Source organism: Microtus oregoni, unplaced genomic scaffold (assembly GCF_018167655.1).
Source record: "Microtus oregoni isolate MIOR12 unplaced genomic scaffold, Mior012 000027F_ref0000203, whole genome shotgun sequence".
NCBI classification, from domain to species: Eukaryota; Metazoa; Chordata; class Mammalia; order Rodentia; family Cricetidae; genus Microtus; species Microtus oregoni.
Genome location: NW_024543086.1, coordinates 14,113,875 through 14,134,533, shown reverse-complemented (window position 1 = coordinate 14,134,533; position 20,659 = coordinate 14,113,875). Strand labels below are relative to the sequence as shown.

The 20,659-nt window shown below is 44.0% G+C and overlaps 1 protein-coding gene across 1 annotated transcript; it reads right to left on the bottom strand.

Moving 5' to 3' along the window:
* Positions 1 to 817: 817 nt before the first annotated feature.
* CUNH5orf58 (chromosome unknown C5orf58 homolog) lies at positions 818 to 3,315 on the bottom strand. The gene is made up of 2 exons (XM_041676577.1): positions 3,020 to 3,315; positions 818 to 966 (listed from the first exon to the last, which is right to left on the bottom strand). The coding sequence occupies exons 1-2, from the start codon at positions 3,111 to 3,113 to the stop codon at positions 818 to 820; spliced, it is 243 nt and encodes an 80-aa protein (XP_041532511.1). The 5' UTR covers positions 3,114 to 3,315.
* Between the last annotated feature and the right edge of the window lie 17,344 nt (positions 3,316 to 20,659).

The following is a 20,659-nucleotide window of genomic DNA, read 5'->3' as shown; positions in this document are numbered from 1 at the left end:
GAGCAAACTATCCATCTCTTTGTGCTTCATAATGGCGGATGCAATGTAACCAGTTGCCTCACAGCCCACCACTTCCTCTCCCTGCCATCATCAACCATATTCTCTCAAAGTAGAAGCCCAAACCAACCTTCTTCCTTTAAGCTGCTTCTTTACAGGTGTTTGCTCACAGAAACAAGGAAAGTAGCAGTGGATGACATGAGAGAAAACGTATTTGAATTTCTTAGGGTAAAGGGGCAAAAATGAACCCATGGATAAGGTGTTCGCTTCCACTCCTATGATTGCAATCATGGGATTCTCATGTTTTCAGGATGAGTACATGCTTTCTTTGGGTTCTTTCAATTCTATTCTTCTGCCAGCCTTGCCTATCTGAGCCATGGGCCTTATGATCCCAGCTGGATCTATCACCACTGCTCAGCTCTCTGCTCATGGATTCACATCTTAACGAAAGTTAGGCCATTCAGGGTCCCTCTCTGGAAAGAAAATCAGTTCTTTTTAGCCACACCCCGCAAAGGCAAAGTTGTCTGCTGCTGCGCTACTACCACCTTCTACCCAGCACATGGAAGAAGCCTGTCCACACCAGAGAACAAGGCCAGCACATCAAACACAGACAGCTCAGTTTCCAGTATCAGACTTCCAGCATTAGTGTAAGCAGTTTCCCTTTGAGACATTAAAATAAAGCAAAAACAAAAAGATCAGTTCTCAAGAAGAGGAGAGGCTTATTTATAATTTTATACTGTTTTAAATTACGCTAATAAACTTAGTTATTCTAGATTTTTAAGTCAACAAAACCAGAAATTTAAAACAAATAGAAAAAAATTCAGTCAGATAAACTGATAGAAGCAAGGGCTACATCTGGTATCTCAGTCTCTTCAAGTGAGTGGCTTGTTTCTGCTTCCTTGGGGTTTTCAGTCTTCTTGGGCTGACCAAAATGGAGATTGAGGTCACACAGCAGGATATGGGAGAGTTCTGTGTAAGGAGAAGACATGGTGGCACTGGTGTCATGACAACTAGTACTGCTTTAAAGAGCTATTTCCTAATTTCTAATGACATTTTCAAATATTTCCTGTTCAAGCTACTACTAAGGTGTGACCCATTTTGATTGAAAACCATGGGTAGAAAGGCCCTCCGCCCATCCACCAGCTATCTTCCTACACTGCAACACTGTAGAAATATATCTTAAACTTAGCTAACTTACACGTGCACACAGTACACAGAATAGGAGCCACCACAAAGATATTACAAAGACAGGCTTCTTGTTTCAACTTTCCCTGTCATTTTCTTAGGTTTTATGTGTGTGTGGTGGTTTGCCCTCCTTTGGTGGTGTGCTGATTAATCTTTGTTAACTTGGCACAAACCCATAACTAGGAAGAGGGGATTTCAACTGAGGAATTGCCTACATTAGACTGGCACAGACACGTGCCTGTGGGGGCATTTTCTTGATTGGTGAGTGATGTGGATGTGAGCAGTGCCATCCCTGTGCAGGTGCCTAAGTGTATAAGAATGCAAACAGAGCAAGTCAGTGAGCCACATCTCTCTGTGCTCTCTGCTTGGGTTCCTGTCCTGACTTCCCTTCATGATGTAAACTGCAGGTGGGATAAACCCTTTCCTCTCCAAGTTGTTTTGGTCATGATATTTAATCATGGAAACAGAAACCAGACTAAGACAGGGTGGGTGTGAGTATGCTAGTATTTCTCTGTATCTCAAGACATTTTTTCCTTTCTATTTCTGCCATTTGCTCCTGACTAAAGACATTCTTTTACTGACTCCCCACCCCTTCAAATATACCTGAAGAGGAAAGCTTTTATTAACTCACTATTTAACCTGCAATTTTACTTATATAGGTCCTCTTCACAGCTGGATTTTGTAGTTACATCATCCCACTCTGGAGGAAGGGGCAGGCTTGCTCCTAACTATACTTGTTTTGTTTTTTAATCAGGAACATGATACCGCAAATGTCTCCTAGTTAGTAAATTGCTTTTCTCCCTATTTAGAACTTGGCCATTGCCTTATTACAAGTCTCCTCTCCCCCAATATATTTATTTTACAGTAATGGAGGTTGAACTTGGGGTCCTGTGCGTGCTGGGCAAGCCTTCTATCATTGCTACATGGCCCTCATGTTTTTATAAGGAATGGAGAATTGCTGGAGCTGTCGGTATAAAGGCTTATAAAAAGATATCATAGGCAGAAATAGTGTCTGTGTGTGGCCACCTCAGGAGTAATGATGAGCAGCAGAATACACGGACAGTATACAGTATACAGCACAAGATGGAAAACCCTGGCCCAAGTGAATTATTCCAGGGCTGCCCTCACTTCTGACTGCCTCTCTCCTGGCGTGCATCACATAGGTGGTATCTGTTACTTGCAGCTGCAGGTCCCAAAAGTGACACAGAAAACATCTACAGGGTTGTAAGAATAACTTTACACTCAAAATAGGTTCCAGGGATAGGAATGGGACCTATAGATGAAGAGAGTCAGGGTACAGATCCCAGCTAATCCCTGAGGAACTTTCGAAAATGAAATAGGTTAACTGATGAGAGAGTTCCCCAGCATGCTGTGGGGAGAGCTTATCCCTAAAAATATTCAACCAGAGAACGTTCACATGGCTAGGAGTAAAACAGGAGAACACATCATGACCTTTAAGATCTATTGTTACACTAAAAATATATTTAAAATGACAATCATTTCACTTATAGATTCAAACTTTTAATTCTTAATCTGGCAAAACCTCAGGGGCTTAGTAATGAATGATTCATGGATAAAGACACTGAATTTTGTGGAACATGGTAGTCATCTAACTGTGTTGAAGGAAGGGAAATTTAGTCAGGTAGATAACTTAGTGGTGTCGGAATAGGGATTCAGGCCTAGCACCTTCAAACACATGGTTGAGATTATACTGTAACCACTTCTTATCAGGACAATTATAATCAGCAGAGAAACTGCCCTAGCTGAAGCACAAATTAGCTCTACCGTGTCTTGCATAGCAGTGGCGTGCAAACATATTAACCAAGTCTGTCCTTACCTTTCATCTTCTTCATCTCCAAAGAAATTGTATTAATGTTCTTAATCATGGCTTCCACTCTTTGCTTATGGTCATGATGATTATTCTTCAACATCTGATTATAAAAGAGAAACCAGAATGGTGTACAGAGCAGAGCTATTTTTGTGGGAGGCTGGTGAGGTGACTCTAAATCCAGTTCTCAACACTCACACTGGGCATCAGACTCCCACAGCTGCAGGGGACCCAATGGCCTCTTCTGGCCTTTTCAGATACCCATGCACAAATGGCACAAACACACACAGTTGAAAATAAATTTTAAAAAGTTATTTTTAAAAATAGTCATGTGTATTTTAAAAAATAATGTAACTTATAAAAGAAAAATTTAAACTAAAATCATTGTCTTTCCTAAATGGTTAGGGCAGTTACAACCTAGGGAAGCATCAACTGGTTTTGTTTTTCCAGGTTTCAAGTGGAATTATATCTGGAAACAACTGCATCTGGAATTCTTGGGGTGAAGTTCCTTCTCTATCAAACCACATCCACAAGATGGGGCCCTTACAATAGAAACAAAGTCTCCTCTACAGAAATCCTGTGTTTACAAACTACCTCACAATTCAGCAATCGTGTGGGACCTTTCCTAATTTCATGTTAGCCAGTGTCTTGACTCTTGAATGACAGTGCCCACTTGCAATTTCTTTAAAATGAAAAGTTGATGTGATAACACAGAATTTGTCGACAAGGGTATATCTAAAAATGTGTATAAACCACCACATTGTGCTATATAAAGTACAGTAAATATATCTAACCGAGGCTGTCTGCAGAGAGATGGCTCACTAGATACTAACATTTTAGTCAAACCCCACAAAATGACTTGAAAAATAAACTACAATTAATTAGCCCAGGCCGCTCCTGCCATCTAAACGCTGGGAAGTTACACGCCGGTCAGGACTGTTGGAACAGGATAATGAAATCAAACCACCAAGTTGGACCTTGTCTTTGTCCTTTCCTGAATTCCCTCACACTCCCTTTACAAGAGCTGCAAAATTTTTTTCTTTTCCGGACATTAATGAATAAAACGCACTTTGCATCCACCTCTATGTCCCTGAATAGTAACACAAGAATGCCAATAATAACCTCACTTGGACATGCCAAACCCAGGTCTCGGGTTTGGGGAGGGGGGGGGGGGAACATGGCTGTAAATAAGTATAAAACTTAATACTGATAAAATAAGAAAAATGAAACTAACAGGAACTGAGCCCCACACAGTGGGTAGGGGAGTGAGCGTCAGAGGGCTTAGGGTGCCAAATCCTAGAGGACTGGCGTCGGCTCAGCTTAACCGTTATTCAAATGACGTCTAACTGGACACAGAAGATCCAGGCTCAAGGACTAGATGGTGTCAGAACCAATATGGCGCACACGCGGGCATGACGTCACTAACGCCCTTCCCCCTGCCCTGGGCCCAGCTTGAGTCCTCAAATATGATAGAGGGTTTCGGGGACAGATTCTGTTCAGAGGTCTTCTTCCTGGGCCCCACCAACACCCCCCGAGGGCCTCTGCTCTCTGGGGGTCACCGAGTTCCCGCTGCCCATGCCCTGCCCAGCAGCTGCGGACAGGCCTAAGGCAGCCTGGAAGTTTCCACAGCCCTCACCCACCCTGCGGGTACCTGTTCTCCAGCCACCCCTCAGCCTGGAAATTGGCCTGGTGACCGAATGGTTTCAAATAACTCACCTTTCCAACTGCTTACCACAAAGAAAAGCGTTGCCGCCCTTAACGGACCTTGTACGCAAGCACGCAAGCACGGCTCCTCAACAGACAGCCAACTTGGAGAGATGGCAGGGAAACCAGGATAGGCTTCCTGATTGGCCAGAGTCTCCGCCTGCATGATTGGCCAGCGTCTCTGCATGCAGCATTCTGATTGGGTAGTGTTTTCACCTGTGGCATTCTGGGAATTGTAGTCTTAAATAAGCAAGTCGAGGGCAGATTCTGAATTCTAGACTGCAAGTGAAGCCTGAGAGTGCCAACAAGGCCTTATCATTTTCTGCTTCCTAGGTGCGGTTTACCTGTATTTCTCTTCCCACAGTGCAGTGCTGGAGCTAGTGGCGGATTCTAGATTGATTCTTGTGGTTTGAAGCCGAATTTACCACTCCTTCAGTTGAATAGATACAGATAAACCCTGCAACCCCCTGAGACCAAACCCCTCCTCCATCTTATGCAACAATAAAAAAAACATGGTGGAATGATATTCTGAGGGCTGAGATAATTTATCAGAGGTGTTTGGTGGTTGATAACTGTCCCATCCATAATGGTTTGCTTTTTTCTTTTCTTTCTGTCTTTCTTTTTTTCTTTCAAGAAATTGTTTCTCCGTGTAGCCCTGGTTTTCCTGGAACTCACTTTACAGACCAGTCTGGCCTGGAACTCTCAGAGATTCTCTTGTCTCTGCTGGGATTAAACGCATTTGCTGTTATCGTCCACCTTGCTGATGTCGGTCTTATAAATTTTTCAAATGCGTAGGCTACAGATGAGCTGACAGATACAGCGGTTTCTTGCCAAGTGGAGAAGCTGGGATTCAAGCCATCTTTGCTTGCTTCCAAGAGGAATCCCTGCCATGACACACTCAGGCTCTGGCCCAGGCATTTGACCTGGTGCTCTGGGCTATTACTCTAGACCTGCTGAGATCTTAGGTCTCCAGCACCAGGTGCTAGAGCGTTCTGTTTCCTCCAGGCCTCTCACACGGTACAGGCAAGCTTTACTGAATCAGTGCCTTCCTGACAAGCCACAGCAGAGTCTGTTGGTCATTTTGAATTTAGCCTACCTTCCGTTTAACCATGTAGAATTTGTCTGATGCCGTTTTCAGTAGATGAGGAAAGCGTAGGAGAACTGAGCTTCAGTCCCGATGGTAGCTAGCTGTGTGGTCCTAGACAACTTACCTTTTTCTTCTGAGCCTTCCTTTCCTTGTTGGGATTCCTTGTGAGAGGCACAGGGTAAATTTCACTCATGGTTGGGTTAACATATAACAGCCTATGGCAGATAATATTATTGTGGCACCTAAATTATTATTACTATCTCGTCTTAAACTTCCCCCCCTTTAAATTTACTTTAAAAAATTATACATCACCAGTATAAGTGAAATAAAATGTGACCAGAAGGTAACAGGCGAAGAGAAAGCGAATGAAAATAAGACAATATTTTACATTTTGTGAGCTTGCCTCTGGATGCTGTGTCTTCAGAGTCTGATCTTTGTTTAAATGGGTTCTTATTGATGAGGAAAGTGTCACAAACTGAGACTTCCATCTGAATGGTATCAGAAAGAGTGAAAGAACTGGAAGAGGAGTAACTCACTGTGAGTCTATGCTGTTTGATGCCCATGTGCCCGAATAAGCATCCTTCATATTACTGGAGGGATTTCTTCATGCATTGGGGGATCCCAGATTCGATGCTCTCTGACAATCCTTCCCTTTCTAAAGCTTCCTAATCCTCAACGAGCTAGAAATAAAATTTCAAATTCCTAGAAATAAACTTCCTGAATCAGCCCTCCACAGTGCTGTGGTTAATACAGTTTCCTGTGCCAATATTCCTCTTGCTTAATATTTTTAATGCAATACTTCTGTTTGGTACTCCCTTAATAAGTTTAATGTAACTACTTGATGTCTTATCTCTGTTTGGTAATCTGAATTATGAGAATATAAGTAGACACTAAAGAATTGACAACGGGTGTTCTCTGAGCTCTGTGTGCCATGTGTTATGCTAGGAGCTTGACCCTGATAGCTCTGAAGCAGCTATTATCCCAGCTATATAGAAAAAGCAGAGTATTCTCACACAGCTTAACTCCTGCCCTGCTCAAGTGTCCACAGCCAGGAAATGGCAGAACCACAGAATTCATCCCGTGTCTGTGACTTGGTTCTTCTGTTATTTTCTCTGCACGATGATGGCTGCTTCCTCGGCCAGATTACACCTGCTGGGCTGGATTTTTGTCCCTATCAAATTCTTGTGTTGGAAAGCTAGCCCCTAGCCCTTCAGAATGTGAGCCTACTTGGGGTGCATTTAAAGAGGTCATTGTGACTTAAAGCAGAGAGGGCTTAAGGTTAGACAGCATCACTTTGTAATAATACCTTATACGGAGAGGGACTCTAACAGGCAGAAAGAACCAGGAATGATCACACACAGAGTAAAGATCCTGCGAAGAGACAGAAGAAAGGAGGCTCTCTGCAAGCCAAAAAGTCTCCAAAGGTGACAGCATCCCTCTGGCCTTGACTTCCACCCTCCGGAACTACAAGTGGCTGTTTCTGCTGTCCGAGGTATTCTATCAGTGGTGTCGTGTCAGGACTGCCTGGCACATGGATAGACCATCTTGTGATGGAAAATGACCCAGCCTGCTTCCCAAAACTTTTAATTTCAATTAACCACTGAACATAAATATACACATAATAACAAACACACAGGCACACAAATGTATGGTGGCCAGCACAGAGTGAGTGACATTTGTTTTCTGAATCAAGGACATCAACAATAATAAAATAAATAGAACTAGCACTAGTGTGTTCCAAAAAGCAAGGCTAACTTAGCAAGAAACAGTTTTTCTTCTTAGGAAGAAAACAGTTTCAGAATAAAATTGACTTAGGAGAAGAGCTTACTGCCTGCGCCCTCCTCTTCCCCTTCAGGTATGTTGGAAAATCCCTGCAGATAACAGCAGGAGAAAAGGGGGAGGGGATACTTAAGAAGAACTATTTGTTTGGTAGGTGTGCTGAGATAGCATTGCAGTTGGAGAACCCTGAAAGTCAAGTGGTGATGAGGGTTGAGACTGTGTAGGTGTGGGGCTCTGAGCATACTGAACCTATTTCAGAATCTTTCAGTAACTGCCATTGTCTCACTTCCTGTGCTTAAAATACCTCTTGCCGGACTAACAGAAACTTCGGTAACCTCTGTAAGCGGCCTGCCTACACACCCGCTCTGAACCCCTCCTACTATAGGGGATTGCCATGACTGGCATTGGCAGTGGCCCATTATCTGTTACTCACAAAGAACTGACTTCGTATTTCCTTTAAATAATCATCATAGGAGGATAGACGGACGAGAAACTCTGAAGGGGCAGCTATGGCAAGCCACTGCCTTAGGTGACAATGACAACTGACTGCAGATTCCTTCCTTAAATAGCTACACAGCTATCTTCTGTCTTTGTGGAATTTTTCTCCCTAAGGAAATAAAACCATAAAAGCATGATCAGCTCCTTACAGCCTGGGGTTCTTATAGTTGAGAAAACAAAGCAAAACAAACCTATTGTCTTTATTAATTTGGTAGCAGAACTTTACCAGAAACCAGCATAGGTTGCAATTGTTGATTCTAATGTTAATCAAATAAAGGAGATTAAAAAGCTGGTGAATTCCCCATAAAGGGAAAATGTTTGCAGAACAAGGCAATTAAACCTTTTATGGAGCTGAGTGTGAGTCCCTCGGTTAGTTTTACTGCAAAATCCTGACATAAAGCCTTAGTTTCCAGGAGAACAAATTGGGCAAATTACCTTACTTTTGCTGGGGCACGGGGCTTCTGTTTCTCTCCTTTGTCAGCTCATTGTCAATTAAAAGTGCTAGTCACTGTGTCTAAGGACCAATGCTCTTGGGATTCCTAACTCTCTTCTGGACATGGCTATGTACCATGCCTGGGAACATGCATTAGGGAGGGAGCAGCCCTGAACCTGCACTAGCGTCATTATCCGAAAGGCTTGACCAAAGCCAGAAAGATCAGGAAAATTCCCTGGTTGTCCAGATGTCCAGGGCTTGCCCATGGCCAACTATACAGTGGATGCAGGAACAATTGGAGCACCTTGGCTGCTGTGATGAAAAGTGATGCCTCACTCACTGTCCACTGCCATCATCCAGGAGCTGGCATCAGGCAGCCGATTAGTTTTCTCCCAGGGAAATACCTCCTGAAGTGCAAACTGATGTTAGTAATGGGACTCTACATTGCTCCTCCCTTCCCTCCAAGTAAGCAGTTGCCTTGTATTTCCAACACCCCTCTCCCTCTGAGACAGAGAAGGCTGCCGGATAAAATACAGGTTATTCAGCTAAACTGGAATTTTACAGGAACAATAAAAGATTTTTTAGTATGAAAGTCCAGAGTCTCTTGTATGACACACTTAGACAGAAGATTTGTGATTTATCTGAGATTCAAATTTAACGGGGGCTCCCACACTTCCGTTTGCTAATGCTGGCAAGTCTCTGTCCCGAACACTGCAGCAGTGAACACAGCAGTGGGAAGCCTCGTAGAGTCGACTGGTACAGAAGCAAAGAGAAGGCTGAAGCTTTCCAACGCGGTGTTCAGAACGTTAGCACGGATGCACTTACTGTGTCAGAGTTTGGCTTTCCTCGTCTTCCAGTTTCCTTTTGAAGCAAGCAAGGGGCTAGCTGTCTGAGAGAGCTGGTGCCATTCAACAAGGCACTGTTTTTTAACAGTTGCTTGCCACGTCTTTTTGTTCGAAAATCCTTTGGGTTTGGCTTCTTAGATACCCTTTTATCTAGCAAGGCACATTCATGACACAAGTTGTGTTTGTTTTCAGAAATCCACCAATCAGAGGATACCTGTCTCTGTCCCAAAATAAAATATGTTTCTAATTCTATTATGTCAGCCATCCATCCCATAACAATACTTTCTCTGTTTATTAAAGGCATAGATCCTGATCTAATGTCACCCCCCTCCGGGCATTGTGCTCCCCCCCCCTCGCGTTCTCAACAGCTGTCCGTGGAGTGAGGAATGAGCATCTTTATGAAAGGATTTATTAGGTGAATGAAGTCAATTACAGCAGAATGTAAGTGTGCTCATCTTTTGTTATGAAAAAACGCATATGTGTCTAAGAGCACATTTGGAAGAACATCCAGGAGCCCATGGGCAAGGACGACTAACACATCATTACAGGATTTAAGGCCCATTTCTTTGTATTTATTTGGTTGTAATTTATCCCATAATGACTTCTCTATATTTTAAATTCTTCTGATTATTGCTCTATGTGGTAAATCAGCCACCTCTAAGCAGAGTTCCTTAGCCTATGCTGTATCACAGCTACTCAGTGGGTGTGTAAAAAGTCAGATTCGGGGACCTCCGCAAAAGACTGACTTGACAAATATAAGGAGGGGTCCTCTGAATCTCCAAGTCCAATCCCCTTCCACCCTACCACCTCCCATCTCTACTGTAACTTAGGTGGTCTGTGTGCCTACTATACCTGAAGGAGCACTGGCTTGCAGCTTCATTGGTATCTTCTGCAAGACACAAAAGTAAGTCCACGACCTACCTTACTACATTCAAGAACATTTTCTCTTTAGGTATTTATATAATGTCATATCTAAGTAAGATCCACATAAGTAGGGAAGTGTTTGGGTAGAACGCCTACCCCAGCTCAGATGGAAACAGACACGTGCTGTCTGCTTTGAACACTGATGTGGGAAGAAGAAATGAGAGCGCGCTCTCAAGATCTTTCCAATTTAGCTCATTCCCTCTGTTTCCTGACCTTTTTGTTGCTGTAGTCTCATTTTATTTACCATCATAATGGAAAGTCTAGAGCTAATGTCTAAGATACGGTTTATAAAGTGCCTGCTTTTAGATGTGTGTTTTTTTGTCCACAAAGCTCTCCCTGCTTCCTTCTCCGCTGTCATGCCCTGGTGTAAGACAGCTTCTCTCCTACCCCTGACCCTTGTAAGAGTGTCCTTACTGGCATCCCACAGCTACTCTTGCCTGCTGCGATCCACTCTCCACAGGCCAGTGGGATAAGCTGTCGAAAATGTAAACGGGATCATGCCCTTCTCCCCCTCTGAGCACTCCAGCGATTCTCTCTAGCGTTTGGCACAAACTTCTTGCTCCTTGCCTTGATCCGCAGAGTTCCACGCTCCCTTCTCCCCTCTCTCTCAGTCCTGATACATGCTGCCAACAATTATGTGACAGTTGTCTCCTTCTGAGCCTCTCTATTGGCCTCTCTATTTAGAGAACACGCCAGTCATATTCTTAGATCACCCCCATCCACCACCAAAGCCCCTTCCTCCATGCAACCCTAGCTAGTATTGGGGGAATGATTCAATCTCGGTGTCTGTGTGTTTGCTGTTGGGTTTCGAGCCTGTTCTCCTAACCCATCTATTAAGGGAGAGCACGGTCTTGCTGACATCCTCTGCCCTTTGCCTGGCACACAGTTCCTGGCACACAGTAAATCTCAATGTCTTTATTTAGCAGATGGATGAGCAGACAGACCTTGGCCATGGCAATACTCTAGGAGGTCAGAGAAATTGAAGTGAATATTGTCCACTCTGCAGGGTGTTAGACCTGACTTTGGCAGTAGAATCTACATGAGGATATCTTCTGAGACCTCTATGGAATGTGGTGTCTGGGCAGAAGTAATGACTGTAGCCAGTCACACACAACAACCCCAAACTGAGGGCATCCCATCATCCCACCAAACAGAAGTAGACTCAGAGTTGTTCTTAAAGCTACATCCGATCCGCATGCTTTAGACAGCCTGTGTAGGAAGGACCTTGGGACTGTCTCAGCTGCGGATCATCATTTGAATAAAAATCAGATGACTTAGGATCTGTCCAAAATGAAGGATGTTTTAATACTTTGTGTGTAAAAACACTGGTATTTTGCTTCTGTTTTATTAAACAGATTTTATTATTTTTCAGAATCTTGTCAGGGTAATCATTTTAGGGGTAGATGAAATATTTAGCTCTGCACCGCATGACTTCTTTCTCAGCAATTACCTTGTGGCACTTCCGCTGTAATTAGGTTTCCGCCCAGGATTTTTCCCTGGGTCTGGGTAATAAATGAAATATGACCAGAATTTAAATTTGTCAATTACAAGGAAGCACCATGGGTAAACACACAACAGAACCATGAATTCGAAACCGCAGGCCGTTGCTGGGGGGCAGATGCTCTGAAAATTAAAATGGAAATAAAACTACTGACTGGCAAGCAAAGAGCATCCCCCACAGAAAACGATCTCCCCTAACACTCCTGCACGATCCTTCCAAACTGTGAGCTCTTGATTACAAATCCTTCTAGCTTGAAAATGAGGGTTCCAGGAGCGAGCGGTGGATTTGCATCAAAATAATCCATGGGGGTTGTGCTTGCCTGTCTAAGAAGGCATTTCTGGAAGCCAGATCAGGCAGTGTGGGGATATGGTAGGCCAGAGTGCCACAGAATTCTGCAGCCTGCTCTCCCGGATGCTCAGGGAGATCTGGAGATAGGACTTAAGGTCTCCTAACAGCTTTTGCAGACTTGATGACACTTCAATTATCACTCCTGTGGGGCCCTCTGCCGACCATCTCTTGTTCAGGGGGATGTCTTAGGATTGACATTGTTAGCACCTGACTAATTGTATTTTATTAAAACGGACACAAAAAGCAAAAAAATAAACTGAACTTTCAACTCTAAGAAGCATTATGCAGGTGAAACGGGGCTTCCAGTTTTTGAAAGCATACTGTGTACAACCATTTCTTCATACAGCTAGTCTTCCTTGAGCCTCTCTGCACTGTTAATCCCCATGTTACATTTCATGTGGCTAGCGCTGAATTCAAGTAGGCAGGTCTTTATTTATCTGGGAGGCCATGATGTGGAGGGAACAGACCGGAGTTCCAGGTCACACTAACGCAGCCCTGTGATGCTAAGGACTAACGACAGTAGGAGTAGTTCATCGTTAGGAGGATTGATTTTAATGTAAACTTTGTAGAGTGCAATTACTTATACAAACCAAGACGATGGTGCACCACCAGAGCACATTAGGCCATATAATCTTATGGGGCCACTGTCTTATAAGCTATTCTTTGCTGACTGAAGCATCCTTATGAAGCTCATGATGTGTATACAACATGAGTATTTAAATAGATGTTGTCCATGGTTGAGGAAGGAGTCCCGTCTTGAGGGATGTGAATGAATCTGGTGGCTTCCAGGAATAGCTTCTCTGAGGAAGGGACACCCAGAGTAAGGTGAGAAGAAAAGAACTCTTCAGGCAGAAAGAGCATTGTGTTCCAGAGCTCATCGTGGGGAGCCTACAGATGGAAGAGACTGAGAGCGCTTTAGCAAGGATGGAGAGTAGGAGCACAGAGCAAGTAGAATGGGGTAAAGGGGGACAGGACCATCCAGAAGGATGCTCCCCCCCCGCCCTCTCTATCTTTCTCCATCCCTCTCTCCCTCCCTCCCTCTCACTCTCAATTCTTGACAGAACCCATTAGGGGGTCTTATACTTATGTAGTAAAAATATATGATCATATTTGAGGTTTGAAAAAAATGACCTGGCTAGAGAAAATGATGGGAAGGTACAGGCTATAGAATACACAGAATATAGCTAGGAGGTATCATAAAGTTCATGCAAAACACGGCAAGAGCTTTTTGAAAATGGTGACAGAAGAGACAGAAACAAGATGAGCACAAAACACAGGAGGTAAGATCAGCATTAGCTTGGTGTTAAGTGAACTGCTTGGAAAATGGAGGAGTTAGGCCTGATTTTGGAGTTCTCAGATTCTATTATTAGAGTCTCAGAAAGGGCTTATATCCACTTCATACCTGAGGGCATGGAGGTTTAGAGAGGCTGAGGGCTGGGCTCAAGCTCACTCGGCTGGGCAGAAGCTGGGCTATGTGCCTTCATGTCGTTTGGAAGACTCCCAGGAAATGTCCCTAGGAACACGTCTCCCCTACATCCTCTCAATGTATCACCCGTATTATTGAGACCCCAAAGCATTTGCTGTAGTTCTTTGCCACTCTTTCTCCCCGACAGGGCTGAGCTTGTTTGGGCCAAAGTCAGGTCTCCTTTATTCTTGTGGAAAGGATGGTTGAACCTTTGATAATAACAAACTGTTTACATAGTCTGAATTTTCTATGTAAGCCATACCCTACATGGCTTAGGTCCTAGAGACCTAGTTAGGGGTAGTGAGGAAACAGAGAAAGGACAGACACATAGATATATGTTTATTAGGCCAGTATGAGGAAGGGGGATTAACATGACCAATCCCATGTCAAAGGACAAAACCTCTGCTCCCTCAATATGTGCATGCCTGTGATAAAGCTTACTTTAAAAACTAGGCACAGTGAGAGATTAACATATGCAACAACAAAATAAGACAAATCCAATCTATTTATTTATACCTGTGTGCTTCCTGTTGCTGTGATAAACACCATGGCCAAAAGCAGCTTGGGAGGGAAAGAGCTTATTTGATTTACACTTTCCCACCTCAGTCCATCATTGAAGAAAGTCAGGGAAGGAATGCAAGCGGGAACCTGTTGGCAGGAACAGAAGCAGAGATCATGGAGGAACCTACTGGGTAGCATCTCTCCATGACTTGCTCATCTTGCTTTTTTTTATCCAAGAAAGGACCACCTGCCTGGGAGTGGCACCAATCGATTGGCACCTTGAGCTGGGCATCAGAACAGCTTTCCGTCGAGGCTCCCTACTTAGGTGATTCTCGTGTGTGACAAACTGACATTAAAACTGGCTATCACAGTATGTAGGAGCCTGCTCCCCCAGTGTCGCCTAGGGTTCTTGGAGTGGAGGTCATTAAAGCCAAAGGAATGTCAGTTGAAAGAAACTGAGACAAAAGACACAGGATAGAATCGGGAGGTCTGTTTGTCAAAACAGCCAAACAGCCCGGAGTTTATCTCAGAACTTGCTTATGTGCAAAAGCAGAACAAAGCACAGCACAGATGGTCAGTCAGTATCTAACCACAAGGCCATTCCTGCCCTTGAGTGAACAGCCTCCTCTCCAGCATGTGCTTGCTGCTCAGAAGCAGCCTTCCTTTCTGTCTTGATGGTCCTGAGGTTTGGCATCAGTGGTATCATTCTCCTAGGTAGAGTGTTCTTTTCTCATGGGCAAAATACTCTTTCCCATGGGCTAAATCAGAAGTCTCCCTCAGCCCTCAAGGTTACTAGAAAAAGCAAAGCAGGTAAGCATGAACTCAAATGACTTATAAGTCAGAACTGACTCCAGATGGAAACTGAGTCACACATGGGCTACCCCAACAATAATATACTGAAAGTTACTGACAACGTACAAACTACTTTATTTCTAAAAATTTTCTACTATTTCAATAGTATACATGCTGTATACTATTAAGGCAGCGATAACATGGTTGACTACAAGTAACTGACACCATGAAAAGAGAAAATTGCTGACAATGAGGGACTCCTGAACTTAGTTCTGTAACTGACCCAGATTAATCCAGGCACCAGAGAGGAACAAACGTGCCCCAGTTTCTACAGAAGGAAGCCAGTTTAGAGGGCAGAGTGTGTTTAAAACATCTTCAGTGGTTTAGTCCTTGTGCCAAAGCCTCATTTGGGGGACTGGAAAGCAATGCTCAGAAAAAGACTGTTAAGAAACCGGACGTTTCTAACACCCTAGCCTGGTGTGACTCTGGCTTTAAACACAGCTTCTCCTGTGCGCTCTACTGGTACTTATCAGCTCCGAGGCCTTGACCGCCTCCTGCACAAAAACGAGGCTCCTTTAAGAGTTTACTCAGTAAGGTTGTGAGTATAGCATTGGTTTGCTCTGCTAGCATATGCTAATACACCCTATTTTTTTTAAGGATAAGAAATTGCATGATTAACCAAGAAGAGTTAGAGTGTATTTTCTCTTCTGTTGGCCCTGAATTTTCTGTCACTTAGCAGTCTCCTTTCCCCGTGGTTTATTCTGGAATGAAGAAAGAGGAAGCTGGCTCTCTGGAGGTCCTCAACAAGTTGACAGATGTCCCCTAAGGCAGCTTTCAACAGAGAACGATTCTTTATTTTAATTATTATTCTTTGTGATTTACAGTGTGTCTCTAAGCCTCCGGGCACAATCATGGAGCAGACTGGAACGAATAAATCTGATCTGTTTCCTTCTTAATTCATGGCGCTGACAAGATTAAAAATGGAGGCGGGTGGGAAGACTGAGAAATGAAGTACCCCAAGCGAGATTTCTAGGCAGGTGTGGGGGGTGTGCATGACCCAGCCAGAGCCATAATTTCAGCAAGACGCGTGGTCGAATAGATCAAGGGGACTTGAGGACTCCCCAGGAAGCCACAAACCTTTCCAGTCCAAACCCATTGTATTTAAGCACCAAGCCCTCTGGGGTGATGCACAAAAGTGTTAAAGCAGTACATTGTACTGCCTACTGCCGGAAGCTGAAGCAAGGGGTTGAAGGTCACGTATCTGGCTATGTTTAGAACTGTGTTCACATCCAAGTCTGAGCCAATGCCTGTGGCTTTAATCTTTACCATGTGCTGGTTATGGAGATGGTATATTATAGTTGCTTAAACATTTTTTTGTACAACTATGAATTCATCTAAGTGAATGAATACCCAGTATACAAGAGGAATGTTCCCACAGAATTTCCCGTCTTTCTTTGTTTCCCAATCCATATTTACTATGGAAAAAACTATACTAGAGAAAAATATTGTTTCCCAAGACACAATATTCATTGTTAAGATCTTAGGCCCACGTATTAGAAAGCTTGGCTGTCAGCAGTACTGGTAGGTGTTGGAACTATGTTTGGCGCATAGTCAGAGAAATTTAGATCACTGGTGGGTGGTGTGCCTGGAAAGGGATACTAGGACCCTGGTCCCTTCCCAGTTGTCATGAAGTAAGTAGCTTCCTCTGACACAGTCTCAGCCACAGTTGCATAGGGTGCTGCTCCAGGTCCCAAACAAGACCAGAGGACTGTGCACTGGACCCTATAGCTGGGACTCCACCCAGCATTGCTCTCAAGCCAATCGCTCTGAGCGCTTTGTCATGACCACACTGGAATAACAGGAGCAGAAAGACAGATGCTCAGATGTTGTGCTCGCCCCCAAATTTCATCTTTCTCCAGAATCATGAGAGCTGTGGCAAAATCTTCATGCCTGCCTTAAAAATAGACATATTTCCCTCTTATACTATGTATGTGCACTTTCTGATCTTAGGAGATGGCTCCATGCACTGCTGAGTCCAGAAATGATAAGTAGCAGTGGACATCAGTGGGCTTTTTTGTTTGTTTCCATCCCAAAGACAACGGGCATCTCCTCAATGATGTCGGCTAACTTTGAAAGACCCCAGTGCTGGGCAGTCTTTCAGGCTGAGGAGACCCTCCCAAGGAACAGCGAGTCACTCTTCGGATGCAAATAGCAAGAGGCTTTATTTAATACACAGGTACCTGGGGCGGCTTAGTCTCTCGGAAGACAAGCGCGCCTGCAGACTGGGGGAAGGTCTTTTTATAGGAAAGAGGGCAGCAGAAGCAGATTACAGAAGCAAATGCATCGTTAGTGGTCAGTTGGAATGGGGCAAGGGGCACAGGTGGCTTTTCCTCTCCCAGCACAGATGTATGGGAACAGACATCCTGTTAATTGATGTCCTGTCCTAATCTATGGATATAAAGATCCTGTTTTGCAGCCAGGGACCCTGACCTTACTCTGCACTTACAGTCGTTCGTCAAAAGCTTTGTGAAATGACGTTACAGCAGATAAGCTGGGATCTTTCATAGGGGGAGTGAATTACTGACATTCTAAGTTGGGCACATGTGCTGACTATAGGCATCCCCCGTTTCCCTAAGCAAACGGGATGTTCTCATTAGAGCAGGCCAGCTGCGGGTTCCTTATCGCTTGGGGCCAGGTGGCTGACCGGCTGACCGCAGATATCTCGCCTGGCTTCTCGCCCTTGCTTTCAAGTCGAACTTCCCTGCTCTAATTACTTGCGTTGCTCCAAAGTTTAAGCCTTGCAAAATGGCATTACTGCTGCTTAGTGAGTGGGGGTCTTTCATTCCCCCCCTTTTTTTTTTCATGGATTTAATCATAAATTTATGTGTTTAAAGACCTCTACGTCATTCTGCTTTAATATCTGATATTGCTGGGAGAGTACCATGGTTTGGATAACTGAAAGTCTGTCTTTTATAAATTGCACCAGGCGATTTAAAATGTAAGGGCCGATTGTAAAGATAAGAAGTAAAATAAGTAGGGGCCCAGCTATAATGGAAATTAAGGCTTTTAACCATGGTGATTTATTAAACCATCCTTTAAAATATCCTTGTTGAGAAGATAGTAGAACATCTCTAGGGTTTGCAGAATAGCTCTTAGCAAAACTATCTGAATGAGGCTTGAAAGTAACTACATGGTAGACATTGTGAACCACTGTAGACCCGAGAATAGCACCCAACATTGTGGCAATAATAGTCTATTGACTACAAAGAGCTTAACTCAGCCCTAAGAAACACATGGATGCCTTCTCCTAAGAGGCAAGTTTAGTATTATGAAGACAAATCTCTTTTGCTGTAGACACCGGGAGTGTTGTTCCTCAGCTCCAGAGAATGTGCCGGAGAAGTCAGTTTCGGTCCAGCTGGCACCACATGGCATTTACGAGTTTCCATTGCATCCCGTAGCATCAGCTTTATCCAAATGTACAGGGTTGTGTCCATTGTGAGAACTTTAACAAACAATGAGAGAAAATGCAATACAGGATGACAAATGTTTAAAACAAAACAGAAAGCCCTAAAGCCAGAGGACAGCCAATGAGGACATAAATATCTTTTTGAGACTGACCTTACCCAGGCTTCACATTTGTAAGTACAGCATCAAAAAGTTTTAACATCCCATTGATATCTATTTTATTATATATTAAATTACATCTGTTTACCTTTTGAAAGTCATATCATTTTATAACCCCATAGATTAAAACAAGATTTTCCTGTAGAAAAACAAAACCTGTCAAGAGGTAAGGAGGCTTTAGGTGTGTTTGCTTCTCTCTGCAGTTATCTGCACAAAACGGTCTGATCTGGAAAAGTCTCAAACTGTACTAAATAATTCCTGTCAATAGGTCCCAGACACACAAAGGAGGAACAGAACAGAATTGTCTTTTGCTTCTGCTGTCTGATATTATGCTTCAAAAGACATTAAAAATGAGCAGAGCCCTGTGGGTTTCTGACTTTAGGAAAGAAGAGCCTTAAAGGTGATGTAAGCCCATCTTACAGCAGATGTGCCTGCCCTGTGCAAGCCTTGAGCTCAGGATTCCATCATCAAGGTCAACCATTATCAGCAGATACATGAGCAGCAGCTAACTAGCCAGGCAACAGAGCTAGTGGCAACGATGCCGGGGTGTTTTGAACCCAGAACAGGACAGGAGGGAGGGAGATCTGTCCAGTCATTTTTGCTGGTCTCCAGGGCCAATTATATCAATTTGTTTTTTAGAATCTTACTTATCCTATCTATCTGACCTGAGCTTTGAGGTTGGTAAGCTTAAGTTCCAATTGATCCCCAATGTCTTGGCCACACCCTAACTTGCCTGGGCAACAAAGGCAGGCCTATTATGGGACATGATTATCTTGGCCATCCCAAACCTTAGGATGATTTTTTTTTTTGATCTTCTTAGCCATTACATTGGGTGTCTCAATCTTGGTCAATGTATGATGGCTATCTTCTTTGGCAAATGCGTGGCCTCCTGGAGGCTCAAAATTTCCGCAGATGTCAACAGTCCTTTTTGTCTGTATATTGCTTTATATATATATATATATAGGTGAGGGCAAAAGCATACCTGCTGTTAGTATAGACGTTCCCTCTGCCATCTGTAGAGCTTGTATCAAAGCCACAAGTTCAGCGTTCTGGTCGGGCCACCATCCCTGAAGGGAGGCTACTGGCCCAGATCATTTGCTTCCTGTCCACCAATGTTGCCCCCGCCTTCCGCTTACCTTCGGTCTTCCGTACCTGCTTAGCTCGGACCGCCAGCCTTGTACCCCTGGCAAGCTTCACCCTCATTTTCGGCTCTGCCTGGCACAGCTTAGGCTGCCATTTTGCCATTCGCCTGTCCTTTAGGCAGATGCTGGTAGGATCCATAGTCCATCGACGTCAGCCCAGCACAGGAGCAGTAGTCTGGCACAGGAGGGCACCTGTGGTAGCATGGTGACTGCTGTATCGCAGTCTGACATGGGTGAGGGGAGCAAGACTGTAGAGTGAGCAGTCAGGGCTCATGCAGGCTTTAGAGCAAGCACAGCATCAAGGCAGTTGCTAGGAGGTGAGGATTTCTTCAGCGGTGAAGGCAGGGAGAGGTGGTCATCCTGGTGAGGAGGGCGTGGTAGAGACAGAGGCAGACAAGCAGCCTGTGTCTCCTGCAGAACTGAAAACAGCAGCGAAAGCAAAAGTCCCTCGTTTGGTCAACAAAATTCTTTGGTCATACATTCAGAAGTGACCAGGGAGGAACGAGTCATTTATTTGTCTTTTTCCCAAATTTATAGTTCGTAAGGTGTCCAGTTTGTATTCTTTACTCAGTTCCAGTGTCCCTCTTTATCTGTCTTTGATCTTCTGTTGCCCAGGCTCCTAATCTGTCTGAGTCCTATCTTTCTTTTGCTTCCCGCCTCTCTCTCTCTCTCTCTCTCTCTCTCTCTCTCTCTCTCTCTCTCTTTTTCTCTCTCTCTCTTTCTCTCTCTCTCTTTTTCTCTCTCTCTCTTTCTCTCTTTTGTGGCTACTGCTGTCTGCTGACCTTCAGAGGTTGGGTAAAATGCCTGTAAACTTTCATTAATCATTTAAGGAACACAGATTTTAACTGGCCCCTGGAGAACCTCTCTTATCTCGGCCGAATTAGTGGGGTGCCTTGCAGCCCCCGCCTGAGATTTGCCATGAGCCCAGCATTTTGACTGTCAGTTTCTCCCTTTAGAAGAATGAAGATAGATCCATATTTTTCTCTATGCACAAAACTGAAATCCA